The sequence below is a fragment of the Acanthaster planci genome, linkage group LG17 (genome assembly GCF_054643075.1).
Source record: "Acanthaster planci isolate LZ-2023a linkage group LG17, COTS_SCS, whole genome shotgun sequence".
Taxonomy (NCBI): Eukaryota; Metazoa; Echinodermata; class Asteroidea; order Valvatida; family Acanthasteridae; genus Acanthaster; species Acanthaster planci.
This window is the reverse complement of record NC_141793.1, coordinates 6,055,406-6,079,389: the sequence shown is the minus strand read 5'-3', so window position 1 is coordinate 6,079,389 and position 23,984 is coordinate 6,055,406. Positions and strand designations below refer to the sequence as shown.

Below are 23,984 nucleotides of genomic sequence, written 5' to 3'. Positions count from 1 at the left end.
AAAATAAAACTGCAGGGGAAGTGGCTAACAATGCTTGCATCTTTTGTGAACTCATTTTTGTATGGCACCAGAAGGGGCCATATAATAGTTACCGTCACTTAATTAAGCTGTGTTTCCCAGACAATTTTACATTTATGTCATGCCTTGAGCACTCCACAACCGGAGACTTTAAAAAAATTGATGTTGTTTTTCGAGTCAAAACTGACCTAGGCAAAATTTATTCCATCAGGTCTGGACTGCAATAATGAAAAGAAATTGCATTTCGTTCATTTAAACTGCAGCCTGCAGGCTTATTCACAAGTACATGTATAAGATATTTGGGGTGCTAAACTATTTGCAGAAATGTACAACCATGGCATGGAGAAGCACAAGTGTACATGACTTTTAACTTACAGTGCTTGTGTCTACATGTTCTTGTACATGTATGTACATTGGACCATTATTACATGAACACCTGCTGCTGTGCACGTGCAAGTACATGTGCCTGCATGTAGTTGCATGTGATCCTTTCAGCACGCTAAGTGAAGTGCCCCTTTCTTTATGCCCCTTATTTCATAATAGTTTATTTTAGCTGTCCATTCAACACACAACCTTGTCTACCTGTACTCGACCCCCCCTGTTTGTTCTTCATGCCCACCAGCAGTTACATAATCGTGCCATTGTTGGAGATCAACAAATTGCACAAGGTTTTTCCTTTGGGCTTCACTCATGGGAAGCGAGGTGTCTCAAGGTGACTGGATCCAATGGATAATGGTGCCTGATTATGTAAAGAAGTTGTCACCTGGATAAACACGTGCCTGGGACTAGGCCTGGTACTCACTCTAGACTGCTTTACCACAGACAATCATAATAGGTGCAGAGAGACATTCTGTAATATGAGCTACATAAGAACTGATTATTATTATTATTACTAGACCCTCAGACCTCATGATATTTCAAACTCCCCTGTTGACTTGCTTCTTTTATTTTTTTTTCTTTGCAAGCACTGGTATTGTGAAAATGTGAAAAAAACCCCAGTTTTTGGAGTGTGCTACTCTATTCTGTCATCATACATCTTTGGAAGGACAAATTGGTTTGCACAAGATTTTTTTACAGGTGTTCTGTTAAAATATCATGTATGTATCCACAGATGTGTACATGAGTGTGCAGCTTTTAAGGCCCCAGCAACTACACATCTACACCAAATTTGTGAAGTAGTGCCATGTTCTCTTTTTTTTGTGGTTTATTTTCTCTCACTATTGCTGCTCTTTGTAGCTTTTCAATGAGGGAAACACAAGACGTGGATTTATTGTAGTTAAATAATTGCTGCAAAATGAGTTTTTTGTCAGACAACCAAGTGAAGGAGCTGTTAATTGGAAATTCACTGATGCCAAATATTGCCAACCTCAGAGAGAAAAGCACACATTTTTTTACTTTCAAAAGAGTGGCATAGCAACCGAACTTTCATGGGCTGTAACAAGAAACTGACTCTAACCCCTTAGCGTGTATGTAATATCAGATTGAAATTGGTCAATTGAGGACTGTTCCGTGTACATGGACCAATTAGTAGGCTTTAGCAATGTCAAACTGAATAAGGTACGTTTAGGAATCTTGAGTCAAGTCATGTGAGAGACATTTACATGTACCCTGATTTTGTGTGATTTGGCAAGGGACTAGCCCTAGACCAAGTCTACACTTCATGCCCCCCCCCCTATTGGTTACATCCTTTGTAATACTGGTATCTTCTCGCCCAAATTCCTTTGCGAACCTGTGAAACATGCTTAGTGCAGAATCTCTGCTGCAATTTACCATAAACAGAAATTATTTTTGCTCAAGGGCTGTAGAATTGTTGATGTTTTGATTTTGATTTTTTTGAAAAGGGTTGGTCAAGGTAAATTGTTACAAATCAGAAATTACTTTTCATTGAAACAAAGAAAGCAAAGAAAGAGAAATAGATCTTTTGACTGCTGTGAACTACTAAGTGTGACCTTTTTCAACTTTGTTCCAAATTACAGATTTACCCGTAATTACATGTATCTGTACACAATGAAGGAAGGTGGTTTTCAATAGACCTGTAGTGGGCAGTGTCCAAATCTGTTGTCTAGACTAGAGCTTCATGTACATGTGCATAGGGGTACGTGTACATGTAGGTCTACATACATGTACGGTAAATACATACATTAGGTCTTCATTCCATTGGAAATACTGTACATGTATGTGGATATGCCCACACAATAGACCTTATCACTAATAAATTCATAATCACGCATGTGCACAAATGGCCTTGGTGGCAAGGGCCATTGAAAATGTACATGGGTGCGATATTGATCAATTTCTGGCAGGTTTTCTGGCTTTGTTCAGTTTTTTCATCAGAAAATCGAATTGATTGAATCGTTTTTGCTATTAGGTTCTAATCTAAGCAGGATTTTTAATGCTCTGGAAAAAGACTTTACAATCATGATATTCCCTGTGCACACGAGATAAAGCGGGAAAAATCCTGCTTAGATTTTCAGCCGATGAATCACTGCGTAATACGAAGAAAATCATGTCGTTGTTTTGCATGTTTTAATCTGAGACGTGATATTTGGATTTGAGAGCACTGTAGCCAACATAGTCAATGGGAAAACAGCTGGAATGCAAAAATGTTCATATCCCGAAGAGCATTGTATTAGGGAGCGCTGTAGCAGGAATTTGTATGTGCACTCACCAAGTGGCATTTAACATGGCCAGCGCCATGCATGATTAAATAGTGAATGAAAAAGATCAATTTTTTAAAATCAAAAATGGGGTTTGATGGGTGGATGGATGGGTCAAAACAATTTCCCAAAAAATGTGAAATTTAAAAATATTAAAAATTTTAAATGGCCTCTCGTATGTTCACTCCCATGCCCCTGCACCACGTAGTTGAGAGTTAGCACATGCGCACTTGGTCAGTTTACTGTGGATTTCAAGACAGGCCGTGTCAGACATCATACCGTCTCTTCTCTTTGCGGATGGAGACCATAATTTATTTTTAACCATATTATATGAACCCCGTTGCAGAAAATTTGAAACAAATTCTGAAAAATTAAAGTGACCTTAGAAAAATCAGATTTGAAAGAAAATATGTCCATGGTCTTTCCCAGTTTATCCCCCCCCAAAAAAATTAACTGCTGTTTGCTTTAAGACCCGATAAAACATCGGTAGTATTTTCAAATTATTTGTGAATTGAAAATCTTGCATGAGAATTATTTTGTCTGTTTAATGCATGTATACAGTATGTACGCGCGTTGATGAAGTACAGGCAGATGAAAGTACACATGTATACATGTACATGTACGTGAACACTTGCGAACATAAACCAAAAATTGAAATTATCCAACTGACAAAGGACAATTCGCAATAACTTAAACATAACATGGTAACCTTTATCAAACCCTTTTTCAATTATCAAGATTTGCAGCATGTGTGGAAAAACTGGAGAATAATTCAAATTTTCAAATTTAAAATAGCCTTTTTAACGTTCGGAAATGTAATGTACACAGACATCTTTCATCCCATTTTCTCCACATATCTCATATGATTATTACAAGAAACACATCTCAAAATGAAAGCTGAAGCATTATTATATTTCTCTGGTATGAATTGAGAAAACCTTTACACAAGGATGGATTTTGGTATAGTCATTTGCTGGCTGGTGTCGCCGTTTTAACAAGCAACAGAAAGTGATCACAACTTTGCCGAATTTTAGCGCATGCACACAAACTAAGTGGAAAGGGTGAAACCTACGTGTACATGTACTCTATGCGAGATGTAAGTCAATTATTTTTTTTTTGGCGCAGCAGGACGTCATGCTGCATGTCAGTGTTTACGTTGCATATTCAAGTGTAGGGCGGCCCACCTTACTGATTTTAGTGATCACTTCGGGCTTTTCTGTTGAATTTTACCACCTCACACTTAAAATAGACAAAGATGGAAAACCGAAGCAACATAAGTTAGATATTTTGAAATGAATCAGCTTTAAATCATTCAGAATGATAAGGAAGGACACAGAATACAAGACCAATTTATTTTTAATAGAGGAGAAATTTGGAGTAAATGTACTATTAGACTATATGGATTGTTTAAGGCTTTTCGAAAAGCACTCGCTTTTGTATTAAGCACTAAAATTTGGGCAAATTTTTAAAACCACCTCACACATATCAGTACCCCATGGGAAACCCTGCTACCATGGCTACTTGTACATGTATGTGTAAGTTAAGGAATGGTCCCAATAATAGTGGAACAGTGGATCAGTTGTTCCCCCATCAGCACACAGGTCTCTACACCCTTGTGCTCCCTATCGTGTCACTCTGTACAGGTCAACTGGCTTTTCTGGTGTAGCATCTTCATCTCCAAGGCAGTGGTCTTTGTCATGGTCTACTTTGCCGCTCTCTTCATCAGCCGCAAGATGGACCTGGGAAAGGCTGGCATCTTTGCCATCTTCTCATCACAGAGCAATGACTTTGCACTGGGCTATCCAATCAGTAAGTGTGAGAACAGACACACTGGTGTTCTGGGTAGTAATGTTTGCCAGCACGCCCTGAAAACAATCACTTTGGGGGAAAAAAATGTTCCCTGTCAGAAGACTGCTAGTGAAGAAGACCTTGAAATTTCAAACAGTAGGCTATGTTTGTTTTCAGGAGGTGTTGTACCATCTACAGTGTGTACATACATGTACATGTGTACATAAATGACTAGAATGAGTAAACAAGTATGACTCATGTGAAGTCATTGTCAGATGCTGTTTTGTAACTTCCACATGTTTCAGGACATAAATTTCAAGGATTCAAGGTGCTAGCTTTGTGCACTAGTAAGTACCGCTACTGTTACATATGACAAATACAGTACATATACATGTAAGTTGGTTATGCAGCAGTAAGTTATTGCGCAATGGTTTGGGCCTGCACAGCTATTGATCACCAACACTGAGACCAACCGAGGCTTCACATATGTAATGTACATGTAGTAGCATATACCGGAAGTCCAACTGTCCTCAAAATATACTTGTATTTGTTGAGTGTTTCAAGTGTACATGCACCTGTCATACTCAGAACCTGTATGTATTCTTCCTCCACTTATCACCAAATTCACTGCTCTGAATTTTATTGAGATCAGCTGAAATTGTGTGGAAAAAGAAGGTATTTAAACATAAAATTAGGTTCATCACACCTGAATATTTGAAAGATGAAGTCATACGAAACAACTGTGAAGTCATTCTTTCAAGAAGGTTGATGATGCAGAAGTTCGCCTTTTGACCCAATTATGAAATTTTAACAACTTTGAGTACTTTCCCTCTTGCAGTCAACTCCATGTACAAAGTCCGCCACCCTGACTTTGTGAGTTACTTGTATCTGATGGCTCCTATTAGCTTGGCCATTCTTAATCCTATTGGCTTCCTATCCATGGAGATACAACGCAACAGGCAAGCCACTCGTCGCCGCTCACGTCTTGCCATGGTGAGCTTGATATCTTCATGTAGTGCTTTCTATTCAAGTCAACAACTGTCTGTTTTGTCGGAGTTGTTGAGGATTTCTTCAATACTTTCTCTGATCAAATATTGAGCTGGCTGTTGCAAGCACAGCAATTGAAACATTAGCAGTATACAACAAATGAATTCACTGTAAAAATTGTTCAAAGAGGGATTTTGGATACGCAACTGTAACATTTAATGAACTGTGAGTACTTGTGAAAACTTTCGAAGACATTTTTCTCACAAGCCATAAATCAAAGAATCAGAGTGTCCAAAGTTGTCAATAGACCTCTGTACTGATGTTGCCCGGCACACTTGGCATGCTGCTTTCCAGAAAGCTACCCACCATTTTGGAATACTTTGTGAATCACTGCCGTGTTTAGATTGTAGGTTCCCCAGCTTTTCCGAAAAAATTGTTTCCAAATTTAATTTAAAAATGGCACAGCAATAACCCATTGTAATTGACATTCATATGTATGCACAGTTGTGTTTGTTAGGAAAATAAGGTTTGGGGTGGGTCTCTATATTTGAACAGGTTATTTTGTTTTTAAACTTTGAAATATAAGGAAGAAAAGTCTTTCAAAATTCCATTTTACTCGTACATGCAAGTTTGTAATAGATACAATATGTAATGTAAGAACAATGAACAGGGATACATGTAGTTGGAGCCTACCACAACTTCTCTTTCAGGCAAAAGGGAACTTTACCAGAGTGTGCCATGTGAGAGGATGTGCCATCTTGGAGAGTGGAAATATAAAGCCTCCATACATCTCACTAGCTTTGTGTGTAGATTGTATTCATTTATGTGTGTACGTGTGTACCAAATTTGTAGAAATGACTAAAGTCATGGAAAAGTCATGGAATTTTTCAAATACTATGTTTGATTTCTGTTATCAGAAATAAGTGCATAAAATGCATGATTTTATTCGCATCTTAAAAAGTCCAAATAGTCCAAGAAATTGCATTATTGGGTCGTGGATTTTCATAATTTAGTCATGGAAAAGTCATGGAACTTCATTGTCCTTTAGGCGCAGGAACCCTGATTACATATAGATGTATCCCATTCTATTATTCTCACCCCAGATTGGCCATGCTGTCAAAGGTCTGGTGACCAACCCCATCATCATCATGGTGGTGCTTGGCATTGTGGGCAACTTCGCCTTCTCCCACCAGATGCCCACGGTCATCACTGACTTTCTTTCAGTCCTGGCTGACTCCTTCTCGGCCACAGCACTGTTCTTCCTGGGCATCGGCATGGTGGGCAAGATGAAAAAGACCACCAGCCTGTTCTTCCTGGCCCCCATGCTGCTGATTGGATGCAAGCTGTGAGTACTCTGGGAGCTGTGACAGTTGGCAGGGCTGGGTTGGGTTGGGTTGGGTCGGTTCGGTTGATTGGGTTTGGTTGGGTATGGATAGGTTGGGTTGGGTTGTGGCATCTGGTCATTTTAGAAAGTGATTACTTTCAGCCGAAAACAGTACTGCACTTGGGTGGAATTCGCTTCTGAATCTAACAATTCGCAATTGGTTAACTTTCATTTGAAACATTTGTGAGACTGGGTGCCATGTGGTTGACTAGTGATTATTGTGTAATGACTGAACTACACAGACATGACAGAATGTCGGGTCAAATCGAGGTGACCTACTGAAATGCTTCCTAAATGAGGTGACTTGGTTGAGACCTGTCATAAGGGCAATAGCATCCTTGCAGTTCTCAGACTCTTTATTGAAGGACAGCTATTAATTAACCGGTGTGAGAAACTTACTACAAGCTGTGGCTGGGAAGAACACGTGTACCTTTAGCAGCCAGTGGCTAGCCAGTGCTGCCACTTTCCATAGACATGTGTGCCACTCCTAGCCACAGCCAGTTACTTCAGACATAGTCACAGCTGTGTTTAGATTAGAAAGGTCTGTGGGATTTGCCTAATTATCAGTCTGGTCGCACTGCACCCACAAAATTTTGAGAGATTGGATAGGCTGCTGCACATAGGCAGGTGTATCTGTCCCAGTCCAATAGGCCTTACATGTACACAAGGGTCTTTGCTCTGATGCTGTTGCACTTTGTAAACAGGTACCTTTCTTGGAATCAATGGACCATGGGTACCTATGGGTTCCATAGAAAAGTGCACATGTAAACCAAGTATGGCATGCCGATAGATATTGGCCTAGGGCTCAAAATATTGTGCACAATGAGCTCTTTGCCTGTGGGAGTGAATGGAAATGATTATTTCAGTATAGTTAACCACTTGTCAATAGTGATGGTGATTTATGCACTGACAGTTCTGTATCTAAACAATGTTGAGGAAATGTTCAGAATTCATCAATACCAGCAGTTCAATTCCTGTGTTGTAAACTGTTCAAGTATAATTTTTCTTTTTGCATTTTTTAATACGTCTTAATAGACTATTGTAGAAAAATGTACTGAAGTGTAGCTTCACATGTGTAAAGTGCTTGTCTTTCTCTGTCAGGATTATGATGCCCCTCGTCACACGCCAAGTGGTCTTGTTTCTGCAACCGGGTGGTAATGACACCAACTTGACGGAGAGTTTCTCCTCCTATGGCTTCCTGTACGGCACCATCCCAACTGCACCAAGCGTCTACATGTTTGCCACGCTCTTTGGCCAATCTGAGGACGTGGTAGGTAGCTTACAACCACTTAATATTGGATGTCGTATGACACCTTGGCAGATGTCTGAACATATCGTGGTATTTTTGTATGCAGCAGCAGGTGATGATGTCCACAACCGTCCCAATGTTTGAGTGATTTCCATTGTATTTGTTTACACATAGCAGCTCAAACTGATCTGTAGCCAATTTCACGAAACTTTATGCAACGGCGTAACTTCACTTATGCCACATTTATTGTGTACGTTTTAAGAGCAATTTCACGACTTGCGCAACAAATTACGGTGTTAAACGTACACTATCGTTTGAGTTGGTGTACAAATGAATGATACTCGGTGTGTTCGGTAAAGACTCATTATTGCTGAACTGAACAAGGCTTATACGTACAAGAAATGTGCCACTTTGTTTTAGAAGAGGTGGAAAACTCATTTGGCTATGAGATTTTCTGTCTGGTTCCGATGAAAAAAAGACAAAAACTTATTCAAAGTGGCAGACAAAGGTAGTTTGACGGCTGTTTGACGACTGCTGTAATATTGCAAAGGAATAACCATCCTAAAAGCCTTGGTCATCCTCGTCCAAGACATTTGATGTAATTACAATGTTGTGCAGCTTAACAACTTTTCATGGAATCGAATTTCAGGCTGCATCCGAATCTGTTGTCTAGAGCTAGGTCTAGGTCTTCACTCCATTGGAAATGCGTGGAGATGCTCAGACAATAGACCTAGCCATAGCTCTGAAAGCCCCTTTCGGCCAAGGCCTAAATATATTGTGCAATTACAACACAAATTTGTGGTGCTAGGCTTACGTGCGGGTCAAAGTTACATGTTTGTCACGTTTTGTGAAATCAGCTGCTGTGGAAATTGACTCTGACGCCCTTCAGCGGCCGTGAGCCCTGCTCAGGTGTTGTAGCAAATATAGCGCTGTAACATCTCATACTTTCAAAGAGGAAAAAGGTCTTTATTTGTAAAAGGCCAACGTCGCAAAGAACTGTACATGTCTTTGGGCAATCTTGTTGTTTTGATAAAGTTGATATTTTCAGGTGAAAAATACTTTGCTTAGGAAATGCTCGCTGTTAAATAACACAAGTGGCTAACATTCATTTGAATTATGAAACATTTCATGAATTGTGTTGAAACTGGATGCCTTGTTATTGACTAGTGATTGATGTGCGCTAACCTTACATACCTAGTGTGGACTTGTGAACAAAAGATGTCCACACGATGCAGGAAAGGAAGACGTTCTGTGGACTTACACATGTCCACAGGACGTTTTCCCTTCTCTGAAAAAGAAGTTTAGAGGCATTTGAGGGTTGGGGTCATCAGTCTTAAAAGGAAGACGAATAGTCAGGGAAACCTTGTACAAGAAGCCAGCTGAAAATCGTGTTCCCAGTTCAAGAAAAATAAGTATTTTCACTGAGTTTTCTTAACTGCACAAAAAGAAAGTCCACACTAGGTACATGTATGTAAGGTATGTGTTGGGTCTGTAGGCGTGGCATACATAGTGTGGACCTCTGCACAAAAGAAGTCCACATAATGTAGGGTGCGATGGCGTAATGTGGACTCGTACACGTCCACACAATGTTTCCCCCTCTCTGAAAAACACTTTCAGAGGCATTTTGGGGTCAATGTTATCCGTGGCAAAATGAAGAAAAACAGTCCAGGAAATCATCATAAAAATCCAGCTTGAAGGAGTTATCGTAGGTAGAGAAAAAGGAGCATTATCCTCATATTTCCTTAACCACAGGAGAACAAAGTAATGTCCACACTTTGTGTGTAAAACAGGTATATGAGCCCACAGATATGATGTGCCCTTTGCCAGCTGTAAAAATAGAAGTAAATGGCTGGGCTCTTTTAAGCGGTACATGTACATGTAGCATCACTGCAATTAGCCATTTGGGAGTTAAATTTGAAGAAAATCTGGGACGTCGAGTTATCTTGTTGCATGTAAACGTAACAATTTGAATTCCTGAGACTAAAGACTGTTGCTGTACCTCATGATTCAGGGCAAGCTTTTGCATAGTGACCACCGTCTCTGGAATGGACTGGTTCCTTTGTGCCCTTCTTATCCATTGAGAACAGTGTATTGGTGCAAAGCATCTCTTATGTAACTAAGGAAAAGCTTGCCCTTAATCATGAGGTATATCAACAGTGTTTTGGAGAATTCAAATTGTTATGTTCACATGAATGTAAAGAACTTAATGTACCAGACTTTATTTGAATTTATCTCGCAAAAGGCTTTTCATGGTATCCTGTTTGATTAATGAATTTGTAAGCATACTGCATATACTGTATTTTTAGCCGCAGGTTAGGTGGTGTATGTAGCAACATTGACAAAAACAACTTCTTATAAATGGTTTTCTGTACTTGTGGAAGGCCAGTAGTAATTAATCTACTGCACTGTTTTCTTGAGTTGTTGACAAATCTGGTATCTTGCAATGACAATGACACCCTTGTTTTCAGATTGCATCGTCGATGGTACTCTGCACCTTTGCATCGGCGCCTATGATGTTCATCACTGCCACCATGGTCAACCTGCCAGTGCAGAGCAGTGCCGAGACCCAGTATCTCCTGTCCACGGTGATGGTTGATGTGGGCTGCGTTGGCATCGCTTGCTGTGTGAGTACAGGCCCCAAACCGTGCCCCAACAGGCATGTCTCCTATTGCTGCATGTGAAATACCGGCACATGGCTGTTGCTCAGCAATGGCCACTCATTCTGTTACAAGAGTGGACCAAGAACCAAATTTTGAGGGACCAAAATATTGGGGATATTTTGTATTAGGGCCTTTCTGAGGGGTGAGGATACATTTGGGGTCTCTTTACATGCTTTTGGAAGGAAACAAAATGAAATAGAGCATATTTGACTGTCCTTGTTTTGGGGATGCCCCTATCCCCTTTCCTCAATGTGTCTATGCTCTGCTACCAATAGTGTTTGAGTGCCTATGGTCAGTGTTGAAGTCGAGACCATCACAAGACCAGACACAAGACCATGCACAAGACCATGGACAAGACCATGGACAAGACCATGGACAAGACCATGGACAAGACCATGCACAAGACCATGCACAAGACCATGGACAAGACCAGTCAGAAATAAGAGGGTCAACAATGACAAAGGAGGCTTTTGTTGCAGTTTATTTGAATAGCTTGTGGCTTGAATTCAGACTAAAGGTCTTGTGTTGGTCTTGTGAAGGTTTTACATGGTCTGGACTGCAACGCTGCCTATGGTATGGTGTTTGCACAATCTTTATGTACACAAACCCATAAAGTTTGTAAATAGGCACAGGGTTAGCCAACTGCCAGTCCATTATCTCTCTTTGTCACCAAATTCTTTCACCATATTTGTAGATTCAATTGGTCTGTGTGGTTTGTAGTTGTTTTAATAGTTGTTGGTACTAACTTAAGGCACTGTTAATTAAGGACGTGACCTATCGACATGTGGAATCTGTTCTTACCAAAGTGTATCCTCATAGGCATAGCAGAGACAAGCTGGTGGGAAATTTTTCAACCGTGCTTGTGCAGGCACCTGGTGCACATGTCAAGACCGTATGTTCCAACATAAGCTGGTTATGCCCACTTGTCTTACCCCACACGAAGCTGTGTGCTCATGTGATGAGTTCCCAGCAAAGGATCAAAGCACGCCCTCTATAATTCCTGCTCAGAGCAGATAGGGCTGCTGCCTGGCTCATTGGGTTTTGACATTTCTTGGTTCTTCTTTTGTTATGTGTTTAATCCAACTGTTGGGGAAAGCCAATAGAGTGCAAGCTTACTAGATACTGTTTTTTCTTGAAAAAAACCCAGAAAAGTAATGCCTACTTTTGTCATGAGCAGTCTCTAATTTTAAAACCAGTAATGAGCTGCACTTGCCCAAGATGTCCCCATTTAGTATAAAAAATGCATAATGAATATATGAAAAGTTACTGTTCTCCCAAATCACATCTGCATTGGTACATGTACAACCAACAAAAGCCTGAACTTGACATCAAATATAGGGCCTGATTGAATGGTTTTGAGTGTTGCTTTACACCTTTTTCAGGAAATTACAGCTTCAAATATTTTTTTATCACAAGATCATACCAAATGTAATTACATGTACATTTCCCATACAGGTGTATGTATTCATCAGCTAAGGTTTATTGTCAGTAAGTTTGTAAGTAAATGTTCAAGTAAAATTTTGCAAGTGAACTCATGGATCTGTTTGGTCGTTCAAAAATGTATAAGGCTACCTGATTAGGCAAATTCTCACACAACGGTGTGTAACAGTTTATAATTTGACGTTCACTTCTTGTTTCCCCCTTGAAAGATGCACTATTATAAACTTTAAAAGAATTTCATGAGGGAAACACTCCACTAGAGGGAGCCCCCATATTTCCACTGCCTTGTCGTTTGTCGACATTTCAACAACTTTCCCAGCTTGTTATCTTTTTCAACCGTTCACCAAACAATCACTGGTAATCCGTAATCAAATAACAAACTGGGGTTTGCCTACCACTGCATTGGATCACTGAAGCATAACATTTCAGTTAGTGTTCTTGGCTTTGCTATGGTCTTTTTTCAGAGTGGTTACACAAAACCCCAAGCCCGATCTGAGTCATTTCATTACAATTCAAACTCATACTTCTTGAAAATGACTGTTGGTTGTAACTTACTCAGACAGATAAGAATTAGGATCAACAAAGTATTAAACCACTTTAGCCTCTCAAGCTTGTTGACACAAGATAAACAGTGCAAACTGACAAAAGTTCCAAAGAGACTGTGTTTTTGCTGAATTGGAGCCTCATAACTTGGAAACCCTCTAGTGTAGTGCGGACATCATGGAATTTAAATTACAGGTAGATAGGTAACTGTTGAAGTACCACCTGAAGAATTGTTAACCCCTTGATGACGGGAATTTCTTTCCGAAAGCCGACTCCAAGAATTCCAGCCTCGCTTGGCCACGAAGGCCACCTGCCAAACTGCAAATTCTTGGTTTGTGACCCAGCGTGCTCTGCACACTTTGAATTACACGGTGAAAAGGCTGATTGTTCGGTGGCATGCGGCTCTACTCACGCTTCCACATTCCCTCTTTTCAAAGTGGGGACTATTGTGCAGCTGGTGATTATGATGCAAATTGGGTCTTTTCATTTCTGGGCTACACACAAAGGCCAATTACCATATATGCAAGAGCCAGGGTCTGCCTTCTTTCACCGTGTTCACTCATGCATGGGCCAAGAATAATAGCTGAAAAGCGGGCCGAGGATCTCAATTTTTACGGCTTGTCCTAACACGTCCCGGCGCGAAGGGGTTATAGAGGGTAGACGACTGTAGAGACTTTTCATCAATGTGTGATTGTGGTTTGGATGTAAATACAAATTATCCTCTGACTTGTTTTCCCTAGTAGTCGAGGAATTTGTTTCAGGTTCCCACAAGTTCATGTAAAGAGCGGAACATAATGTTAATCTTCACCGAAGAAGGCCTATCCTTAGGAGGGGTCATGGTTCTCAACCTGAGGCTTTGTCTACTCTTTTTCCTAGGTCTGGATCCTACTTGTATTCATCCTTAGCAAGAGGTTCAACCCCATACCCCATCACTTCACTTTTCATCTCGTCGTAGCACAGGTAAGTTGTTTTCATAACATGATACATAGCCTGTAAACACAAGCCCTGCAGCATAATGCATTCTGCGGCTATTGAGGTTACAAGGGGCATTGCGCAAGTTCAAGTGACATTTTTGCACATTGTGCTTGAGGATATCGGATTATCTCCCAGTTTGGTTGAAGTGAAAGTGGTCAGAGACTGGCTTAACTATAACAATGTGCATATATGGTATTCATGAATAAGATATCAGGCTAATTCAATTAGGCTCCGTAACTAAAATGGCACCACACTCGTGCACATTCTTCAGCTTGATGTGCGCATGCTTTCAGCAAATCAAGGCACCGTTTCGGTTGAATAGGCATGCACTGCACGTGTACCACGTGTCCACGATCACTGTGCCACAGCAGTAATGACTTCTAATTCTGGTTGTGGAATTCCACTCTGTGGATATGAATATTGGATTCTACACGTGCTCCAGACTCTCCAAAAGTGCTTATACTCTACACATACTCAGTAAAATACTTTCCTTTACTCCCACCTCCAGCTGTTGGCCTCCATTGGCATCGTGCTGACTGGGACAGTAGCTGAACACAGCTGGGTTATGATTCTGAAGTCGGTGGTCCTCCTGTTTGGTGTGTTCAGCACACGCTGCTGGGCTGCCTTGCTGGCCGTGGCATTGTGTATGCTTAGGTGTAGGAGTCTGTGCTCTGTGCTGCGATTGCGGCTGGCATTTTACATCTACGGATGGGCGTAAGTCTATATATTTCTTGACAGTGGCCCCAAGGGGTCGATACCACTAGAAGGACATTGTAGTTGAAAGTTAAACTTTGTTGAACATTGAACGTTAAGGGGACCTAACCTAAACCAATGTGCAGACTGTATGTCCATTGTTTGGTATCATACTAACAGGTGTATGTTGCCATTTCAGTTTCCACGTCCCCTATTTGCTTGCGTACATTTGTTACCTATTATTATTCTGAATCCAATTTGGTTGTACACGACTCTTTTTTCTGAAGGGTAATTTTGACATCACGCATATCTGCCAACACCGAAAAAAAAAAAAAACACGTACAGCCCAATGCAGGCATCTTGTCATTTGCTTGGGGCTGTTCAATTTAATACTAGACTGATTCTCTCATTGGTGAAGCTATGATAGTCACCGTCAGTTTAGTTGGAAGTCTTTCTCTTTGGTTGATGACTTCTCCCAAAGTGTTAGTCAGGCTTGTGTTAGATTTTTGGTTTGATCATCGTTGAGAGTGATGATGATTGTAAAAAGCTCCAGGTACATGTACTTTTTGTTAACCCCTTCACGCCGTGATTCTTTTGACCGTGACTGCTGGGCTGTGGTATGCCCTGAATTGTAGAGGCTTTGTCCATCAGCAGGCCCCATTGAACCAGCAGCTGCATGGTGAATAGACTGTACGTGTGGTATGCACTTATCCTCACACAAAGCCGCGGCTGTGGACGGCTCCCGATGGCTCCCGGTATGAAGGGGTTAAATTAGTTTCAGCTGCGTTTTTGTTGGCCATGTGTCCTACACTTGTATATCATTCACATCATTGATGCATTTCTCTCTTTACATTGTTTGCCAGGGTACCAGCTCTGCTGGTAGCCTTGATCATCGTGGTAGCTCCCCCAATGTACGTTATCACTGGTGAAAATGGTGTCTTCCAGTATGGAAATTTGCAGGTAAATGAACTTCTCTGGCTTGGAACTTTTTAATTTTGTCAGTACTGCAGTCCTGGGACAAATCCAGCCGGGGGACTTTTTACTGTTTCAGGCATGCAACCTTGTCTTAGATTAGCTGATTTCCTCCACATTTTGAGTTCTCATCATATGGCATTGCACCCTTCAGTATTATTAACCCATACTACATATTCTCTCTCACATTTTGCATTAATTTTTACACATTTTACCGGCAAGTAACTGCAAAGTGCATCCCTCAGGTATGAAAGGGATCACGTTTTTCATTTTTGACTGTTAGGTTTCCTTAGAGGTATACAGTACCTCAAAAAATCCCTCTCATATCATGCATTGTCATTGATCACGTCATTGAATTTGTCATTCCCAAAGTATAAATCTCTCTCCTTAGATGCCATCTTTGTGGGAAAATATCTACTGGGTAAAATCCAGTGCCAACCGATGTATGTGTATGCAGTGTACAATATGTTCTCAAATAGCGCCTGTTCTAGACCGGACATCTTTGAAATATGGCGCAGCACACTGCGTGTCGCTAAATTTAAATGAAAAGTGTCAATCCACTTGGTAACCTGTTGGAAGTCGTGTCATATGAGAGAGGCGCATAGTTTATTTCAGCTACACCGTAAAAATAAGATCCATATCACAGTCACAAGAAATTTCCGGTGATGTAGGGATTTGCTCAGATAAGGACTTATCCAAGTGTTGTATTCAATTAATGAATGTTTCATTTGTGCATTGGAATGTATAATTTTACTTGAATGTCATTCTGTCAGTTACTCATAAAACAGACATTATGTAAAAATCGTCATTCGCATAAGATGACAGGAACCTTTGTTTTGTCTCTATTCAGCTTGTAGCGTCAGTGGTCGTACTTGGTATCAACTTCATCATAGCTGTCACTGCTCTCATAGTCCTACACAGAAAGGACCGATATCGACACCTTTACAATGTCAGAGTTGAATCCAGCACCGAGAACACTGGTAGCTCTGATGGGGACAGTGAAACAGATCGCATGTTAAAAGGTTCCGCGCAAGGTAGGGGATCTGTGATTGTAGTGCTAGGTAGCCAACGGAATGGGCCAAAAGCCTTTAAAAATATTTTTGGGGGCTTATCATCTTTGCCATTGGAAGTAATTGGCTGAATTACGAAGGATGCATCTACAGCGTGGTCAGGCTGAAGGCATGTAAAGGCACAGCTGCCAGACAACCCATATTTGACGGTAGAGCACAGCCAAAGATTGTTGGCTTTTTGTGGAAGGAAAACCCCTTCAGTGCTGGTAAATTTTATTCTTGTTGGTTGCTCAGGACTACAACCACATTTATAAATATTCCCCATTTAGCAACTGACAGCTAAAATCATGCTACATGTATCTCTGCATTCGGACAGAGAGTTTATTTTTGGAAGCTTACTTACTTGTCTGAAAAGACTTTCCAACCTTTGCTTCAACTGTGGGGTCACATCTACAGCACTGCATCCCAATTGGCATCATCCTTTGATAAGTGGCATGAGCTCAGATTCCCCTCCTACTCATTTTTTTTGCCTTGGACCTGAAAATGCCCTCTCCATTTTGACAGAGTCCAATCACAACCTCCCTTCGGACATCGAGGACGTACGCACCACCTACCAGACATGCTCGCTCTCCACCAACTGCAGCGAGTCACAGCGGGAGTTGTGCCGTCGCCGCACGCAGCTGCACCAACGGCTGATGGTCAAAGCCATGGAAGACACAGACCTTGACCCCGATGACATTGTAGCCTCTCACCAGCTGGGCAGACACATCATCCTACTGCTCTTCCTTCTGCTCTCAATGACAATCGTAAGCTTCTTGTGTCATATTAAAGGGTCAATGCAGTGAATTTTTACTACAGCCCTTGTAAAAGCAACTTCGTACTTCAATTCACCTTTTTTTTAAAGCTTTATAGAGGGATTTCACATTAGTGCCGTCTGCGCATATCTGCATCCAAACCGAGGCTCTCTGTGTTGAACTTCATCGCGCGCGCCCGCGGAGTCCACACAGTACATGGAGTATCCGGTTCGTAAGTGTGACGCCACTTCAGTTTAAACCACGCCCACTGCATAAGATACACGACCATCGCTGGTATGTTAGTTCGTGGTCAATTGTCGGTATTTTTTCTTTTGATTTTACGTGTCGAGTCATCCTGAAAGACTCTTCCTCAAAAATTTGCAGCCTGAAAAGTCTGAATTTAACATACCTTTATGTATTTTGTGTCTTGACTCCTTACTTTCAATCGTCTGATCGTATTAAGAATTGCAGCTGACACATACAGCCTCGTTTCCAAACGCGGAAGTATGCAGATCGACGCTAAAAGCGTCGTATTGGGATCCATCTATTGTGCTAATTGAAACAATACTTTGGTGCCTTTGGAGGTTTTGTGCTCATTCAAATTTCCATATTCATGAGCAAAACTGTGATGTCATCTCAGAGAGAAAACCTCAATGTTGCATTGATTTGTGCACAAAAAATGTTTGGATGTTTAATAGTGCGCTGCCGTAAATTTCTAGTTGTTTAATCTATTGTAGTGCAAGTGCAAGGGAATAAGCCAGTGAGCAGCCCTTCCTGAGAAATGTTTTCATTGAGCTAATTTGGGGTTCACAGAAACTGTCTCCTCAGTTGACCAGAAAAACATGGACACTTTTAAAAGCTCAGAAAAGCACACTTCTCAGTGCCCTCAATGTGCCAAAAGGAGGTCAAATAGTTTTTTAGAGATTTCAAGAAAGAATGTATTCCGGTATAGTTGCACAAATAGTGTGTCTTATCTATATAACGGCTTTTGCCCTTACCCAACGTATATATTGATAAACACAGGCCTCGAATTTCATTTTTTTTCAGGGCACTGCCATTTGGCATTGGTGGACTGGCTGAAATAAAGGGCAGTCATGCCAAACGTGAGGGCATTAATGCCATCAGCGTACCAAAGTTATGGGCACTAATGCCATCCCGATTTTCATTATATCGCATGAAAATGATTCAGGTCTATAAGAAAAAGTAGGATTTGCATTATACCTGAACATGTCCGTGATAAGTGCTGAACCAGCAGCCAAGTGTTGTAAGGCTTCGGCCTGTTCTGACTGCAGCCGTTCTTTCCTCGGCATTTTGCGTACCACAAAAACTGGCCAGGCCAGTGATTTTGCACACAACGTATGTGAGAATTAATCAGGGTAGTTCCGATTGACCGTACCGATGTCGTATATGTACAGTTCGGATCACGGGCAGCGCGTAGCACTAAACTGCAAACACTACATTGCGGTGTTAGTTAAAATACTGCCCTGACCATACAATTGTCCTGCGTGCACGAAAAACGTGGAACTCTCGATGTACCGATAACGCGTACACGTTGATGAGCACTTGTTCTAGACCGACATTATTGCATGGTACATTAAAATACTTGGCTTGGGCATGCGATGTTATGTTAATTCGTTGGATAGGCCAGTGGGTGTCACCTGTGCCATGCTATGCTTGCGATTGTACAGTATGCATGGAGCGGGCCGGACCACCGGTGCGCAACGGGCTGAGTGTGTGATATTCCCACATACACACAGTGCACGCACGCCCTGCTTTTATGCATGCATGCCATGCATTTGGGTGGCGCGGCGGGGTGTTCTGGTCGAATGTGAGCAATCATGGAACGATGTGTATGCTGTTTTCCATACCGCTCTCTGTGTACCTTGCTGAACAGGGGCAGTCGATATGCATGTGTAGGGCACTATGGCCAAGAGAAAAAAAGGGCACTGCCATCTTGGCCGTGAAACACGATCACTTTTCGGAGGCACCATGGCCAAATGGATGGGCACGGACGGCCATGGCCGTCGTGGTCGTCGTAAGATTCGAGGCCTGTAAACTGTATGCTCAGTGTTTGTCCGAGAGCTTGCGAAAAAATTCACATGCTTACTTGGATGGGACTCGAACCCTCGACCTCCTGCTTACTAGTGCAGACATCTTAACCGCTCAACCACCAAGCGGCTGGCCGGTCCAAGTGAGGTGAAGCAGCGGGTACTGCAAACCGGTTTCAAGATTTTTGATTTCAAGTCCCGCCTGAGTAAGCTTGTGAATTTTTTCGCAAGCTCTCGGACAAGCAGTGAGCATACAGTGTTTATAAATATATACGTTGGGTAAGGGCAATACCGGTTATATAAATTAACATTTCCCCAATGCAAAAAAAAAAAAATCTTGAAACTAGTGTGTCTAAGAAAAACTCCTCACAAGAACCTTTTAAGAAGTTTTGACAATATTCACTCTCATCTCTTGATGCATTTCATTATATTCTGTAGGTAGCAGTGTCAGATGTGGTCATTTCAAATAACTCAAAAATTCTCAAACCTCCAAAATGTCTGAGAAAAACATCACATTTAAGTTTGATCTTATTTATGTCATTCTGGTCAGTTCTTAGGGCGCACTTCAGTGAGCTTATATTGCCATGCAAAAATTATTCTAAATACCAAGTCTCCCGGGCTGAACTAAATAAAATAAAACTGAACAAAATAAAGAAGTGCATATAATGACTGCATCACGTGTAATGACTGAGGTTTGATTTGTATTGGAGTCCCCAAAATCTGGGGACTCATTACCTTCAACAAGCTGTAGCCTGAAGCCAATGTTGGAGATCAACCCTTGGGCACTAGCCAGTCACATCAATGCATATGTACATAGTTGTGTGTGTTACATCGTTTCTTTCCTGTTTTTGGCTTTGTCTTGTGCAGGGTTTTTCGGTGTGTGTCTGGAAGTTATCTAGTGAAGCCGAGAACTCCCTTTTCCTCATGCTAGAGTTCCTGGACACAGTCTTGACATACTCCCAAGGGTTTTTCACACTGGCTGTCTTTGGCTTTGATACACAAAACGTCATCATCCCGTTCTACAATGCGTAAGTTGTTCTCTCACTATTTTATTCTATAAATTCAACTTCTTGTTGAAATGATTCTGTCAGTACTGCTTTCTTAATTCATGCTGCAAATGTTGGACTTGATCCCTGGTATGAGTTTATCCGGATGAAATGATTTCTGTCCCGCACCTCTGTGCTAGAGACATTGGGAGACCGTGCTTGAAGGATGTTGGAGCACCTACATGTATATGGCATTCAGGGGGTTGTAGGTTGGGAGACTGTATATGTAGGATGCTGGAGCACCTACATGTATATGGCATTCAGGGGGTTGTAGGTTGGGAGACTGTATATGTAGGATGCTGGAGCACCTACATGTATATGGCATTCAGGGGGTTGTAGGTTGGGAGACTGTAGATGTAGGATGCTGGAGCACCTACATGTATATGGCATTCAGGGGGTTGTAGGTTGGGAGACTGTATATGTAGGATGCTGGAGCACCTACATGTATATGGCATTCAGGGGGTTGTAGGTTGGGAGACTGTAGATGTAGGATGCTGGAGCACCTACATGTATATGGCATTCAGGGGGTTGTAGGTTGGGAGACTGTATATGTAGGATGCTGGAGCACCTACATGTATATGGCATTCAGGGGGTTGTAGGTTGGGAGACTGTATATGTAGGATGCTGGAGCACCTACATGTATATGGCATTCAGGGGGTTGTAGGTTGGGAGACTGTATATGTAGGATGCTGGAGCACCTACATGTATATGGCATTCAGGGGGTTGTAGGTTGGGAGACTGTATATGTAGGATGCTGGAGCACCTACATGTATATGGCATTCAGGGGGTTGTAGGTTGGGAGACTTTATTGGTAGGATGCTGGAGCACCTACATGTATATGGCATTCAGGGGGTTGTAGGTTGGGAGACTGTAGATGTAGGATGCTGGAGCACCTACATGTATATGGCATTCAGGGGGTTGTAGGTTGGGAGACTTTGTAGGACGCTGGAGCACCTACATGTATATGGCATTCAGGGGGTTGTATGCTCAACTCCCATTGTATTTCATTTTATTGGTTCACCCTGATTACATAATAAACTCAATGCTAGTCTCCAGTGGTCTGAGTAGGCATTTAGCTCCTTAGTATCACCTTGCTGAAGCATCGATGTCACCCTCGATAGTCCAGCGAGTAATGTTGTCTGGTTTCTACTTCAAGGTCCTCAGTGCCGGATGTGAAGCAAAAAGTAGTCTAGACCCTACAACAAGTAATGAAACGAACTGCATTCCAGAACAGGTTTTATAGAACTTTCTACTCCTCTTAGATGAATGACAAGAGAGGGCACTGTAACTGTTTAGTCATTTCAGGAAGGCACTGCTCGTTTTTATGGTTTCTGTTATAATTTTGAACCCCGCATTTGTTCATTGACAATGTTTGTGAGAAAACTTTGCTCAGTGGCCCACTGTCATGCATTGAAACATTACAATGAGTCACTCAAGGAAAAAAACAGATGGGAATATGCCTGAGATTTTTGTAGATTTTAGTTCAGAAGTAGTCATGACACTGAAGATTTTTGAAAGGCATCACACCTTTGACATGAATGTGTAAATAGGCATGTAATTTGCTTAAAACCTGAAGGTACCGAAGGACAAACCAAGAATTTTAAATAGGTTAAATGGGACGCAGAGGTGCATTAACATGGGACTGAATTCAAACAAGATTACATTCCTTGGTTCCTTGAATCATTTTTACACTTAAACTGTCGTCTGTTTACCCTCATGGCAGTGGTTTGTGAAAAGTTCGGATGAAGTGTTCTTTGTTGTAAAATGCGAGTGAAAAAATAGAAAGTATCAGACAACGAGCTGATGTTGAAAAATGTCAACATTTTAAGCAATATCTGATATCTATCCCTTTTTTTAAGAAAGGTCTCTTAACACTGCATGATTTCCACAGATATTTGGCAAGTGGTTTTCTGTCTATTCACAACTTACACTAAAATCTAAATCTTTCCCTCATTTTGCCTTACTGTAACTAACTTCACCAATGCATTCAGCATTCTGTGCCGATGTGTGCTCGCATACATATCAACCAGTACAAGGTACATATATATACCAATGCCTCCACTTTTAACTGTCCAAAGCATGATGATAGATGTTTTGTGTCAGTATCCTTTGTGTTGCAATCTGGAAAGTACAAGTTAGTGCACTGTGTAATGCCGCTTGTGAATTTTTGCTTGTTTCTGCAGTCTTGTCAACCATAAGCTTGCCTTAACCCATCCTGCAGCTTCAGCGTCCCTTCGTTATGAACTGCTGTCACACATTTAGTTCACATTTTTGCTTCTTGTAATGCATGTGTTCTGGTTTGTTTCTTGTTCTCTTTACTGCAGAAATTCACTGGTTTTGTCAAGTGATTCATTCATCGGATAACATGAAATGTCATTTTTGTTTAAATTTCGACCTGCATCTATCCAGCATATACAAACAAGTAGCAACAGCGATTCATGCCATTTAAATAGCCCACAAAGTAATGGGGTACCTTCAACGTACTCAGTTGGCAGATTCTGTTTTTGCATTGTTAACAGTGTTGAAATGGCTTGTTGTGTTGGAGGGAGACCGGTTGCGTATTGAAGACCATCACAAGACTCCACAAGACAACATGCTCCAAATTGAAGTCATGAGCTATCGGAATGGAGATGAACAAATGGCGCAGTGAATTTACTCCTTTGTCATTCCTCAACCTATTACTCATTGTACAACACTGCGTTAACTGCACTGCTTTGCCATTGTGTGCAGAATGCGACGGTTGCTATGCAGGAAGAAGTACCGACGAGCTTCCCAAGACGACGAAGAGGAGCTGGACCAAGACACACAGCACACCGTGCAGCAGTTCACTCAGCATCACATCAAGAGCTGCAAGAAAGACATCCTGAATGACTCCAGGTGAGCAAGAGTGCAGCAGTTGATTGCAAGAAACAGCGTAACTTAACACCATGCATCGGATGTATGCATTGTGTGTATGATTGCTTCCATGAAATGTATCCAGCTTGCTTAATATGCTGTGACACAGTGAAATGTACACTTTCATTTTAGTATGACATTGGAAAACTGTCAGAAGCTGTATCAGCGGCATCAGAGGGAAGTGGACATTGCCAAAACAAAACCAAACTATGACAAGAAACAAACTTGTGTTTCCTCAAGTGTAATGGAATTTATGAAAATTCTGTTGATGTCTTATGACAAAATCCTCCATATCAACAGTCTTAGCACAGTGCAGAGTGATAAAGGACACCCATGGTTAGTGTTTCCCACAGAATAGTCTCTGCATTAGCTCTGCCACGTTGAAAATGTTTTTTCTTATTCTTCTAAACTTCGTGTCGATCCTCAGATTTTTTGTATCTGCTAAATTTGAGTGGATGCCACAAAAACATGTATGTCTTAAGGTCAATTTTGCAGTATTTTTTTTGTCTACATAAGAATGAGCTTAGTACATGTAAAAATGTAAAACAGGTTGTTTTGATATACATGTATTTTTCTTGGCATCGTGATGAAAATGGACATTGCACATGTGTGGCTGAATAACAGTGGGAATTCCTTTGGTTTTACATCATGCAAAATTACACTTGTGTGCAGCCCAAATGCTGCCTAATTCTGAATCACTGAGAATGGAAATGCTTTGAATTATTGACTGACTCTGGTTTTTATAAGCATGGTACTGTGTCAGTATCCATATGTATGTATATGTGTAAATGTATGGGAAAGACCAACGTTTACAAGTAATGATTG

At 41.3% G+C, this 23,984-nt stretch overlaps 1 protein-coding gene across 2 annotated transcripts in view; it reads left to right on the top strand.

Annotated features, from left to right (window-relative positions):
* Positions 1 to 23,984, top strand: part of LOC110986415 (lysosomal cholesterol signaling protein-like) — a 32,078-nt gene that overhangs the window by 3,021 nt on the left and 5,073 nt on the right. The window contains exons 3-15 of one of the 2 annotated variants that reach the window (XM_087147658.1): positions 4,319 to 4,484; positions 5,302 to 5,456; positions 6,554 to 6,795; positions 7,936 to 8,104; positions 10,552 to 10,707; positions 13,603 to 13,686; positions 14,210 to 14,415; positions 15,258 to 15,354; positions 16,217 to 16,400; positions 16,941 to 17,182; positions 20,086 to 20,246; positions 22,256 to 22,300; positions 22,995 to 23,141. In XM_087147658.1, the coding sequence (XP_087003784.1) occupies positions 4,319 to 4,484; positions 5,302 to 5,456; positions 6,554 to 6,795; positions 7,936 to 8,104; positions 10,552 to 10,707; positions 13,603 to 13,686; positions 14,210 to 14,415; positions 15,258 to 15,354; positions 16,217 to 16,400; positions 16,941 to 17,182; positions 20,086 to 20,246; positions 22,256 to 22,300; positions 22,995 to 23,141 (2,054 nt within the window). The remainder of the gene's footprint in view (positions 1 to 4,318; positions 4,485 to 5,301; positions 5,457 to 6,553; positions 6,796 to 7,935; positions 8,105 to 10,551; positions 10,708 to 13,602; positions 13,687 to 14,209; positions 14,416 to 15,257; positions 15,355 to 16,216; positions 16,401 to 16,940; positions 17,183 to 20,085; positions 20,247 to 22,255; positions 22,301 to 22,994; positions 23,142 to 23,984) is intronic. The other variant, XM_022248261.2, reaches the window with a different exon arrangement.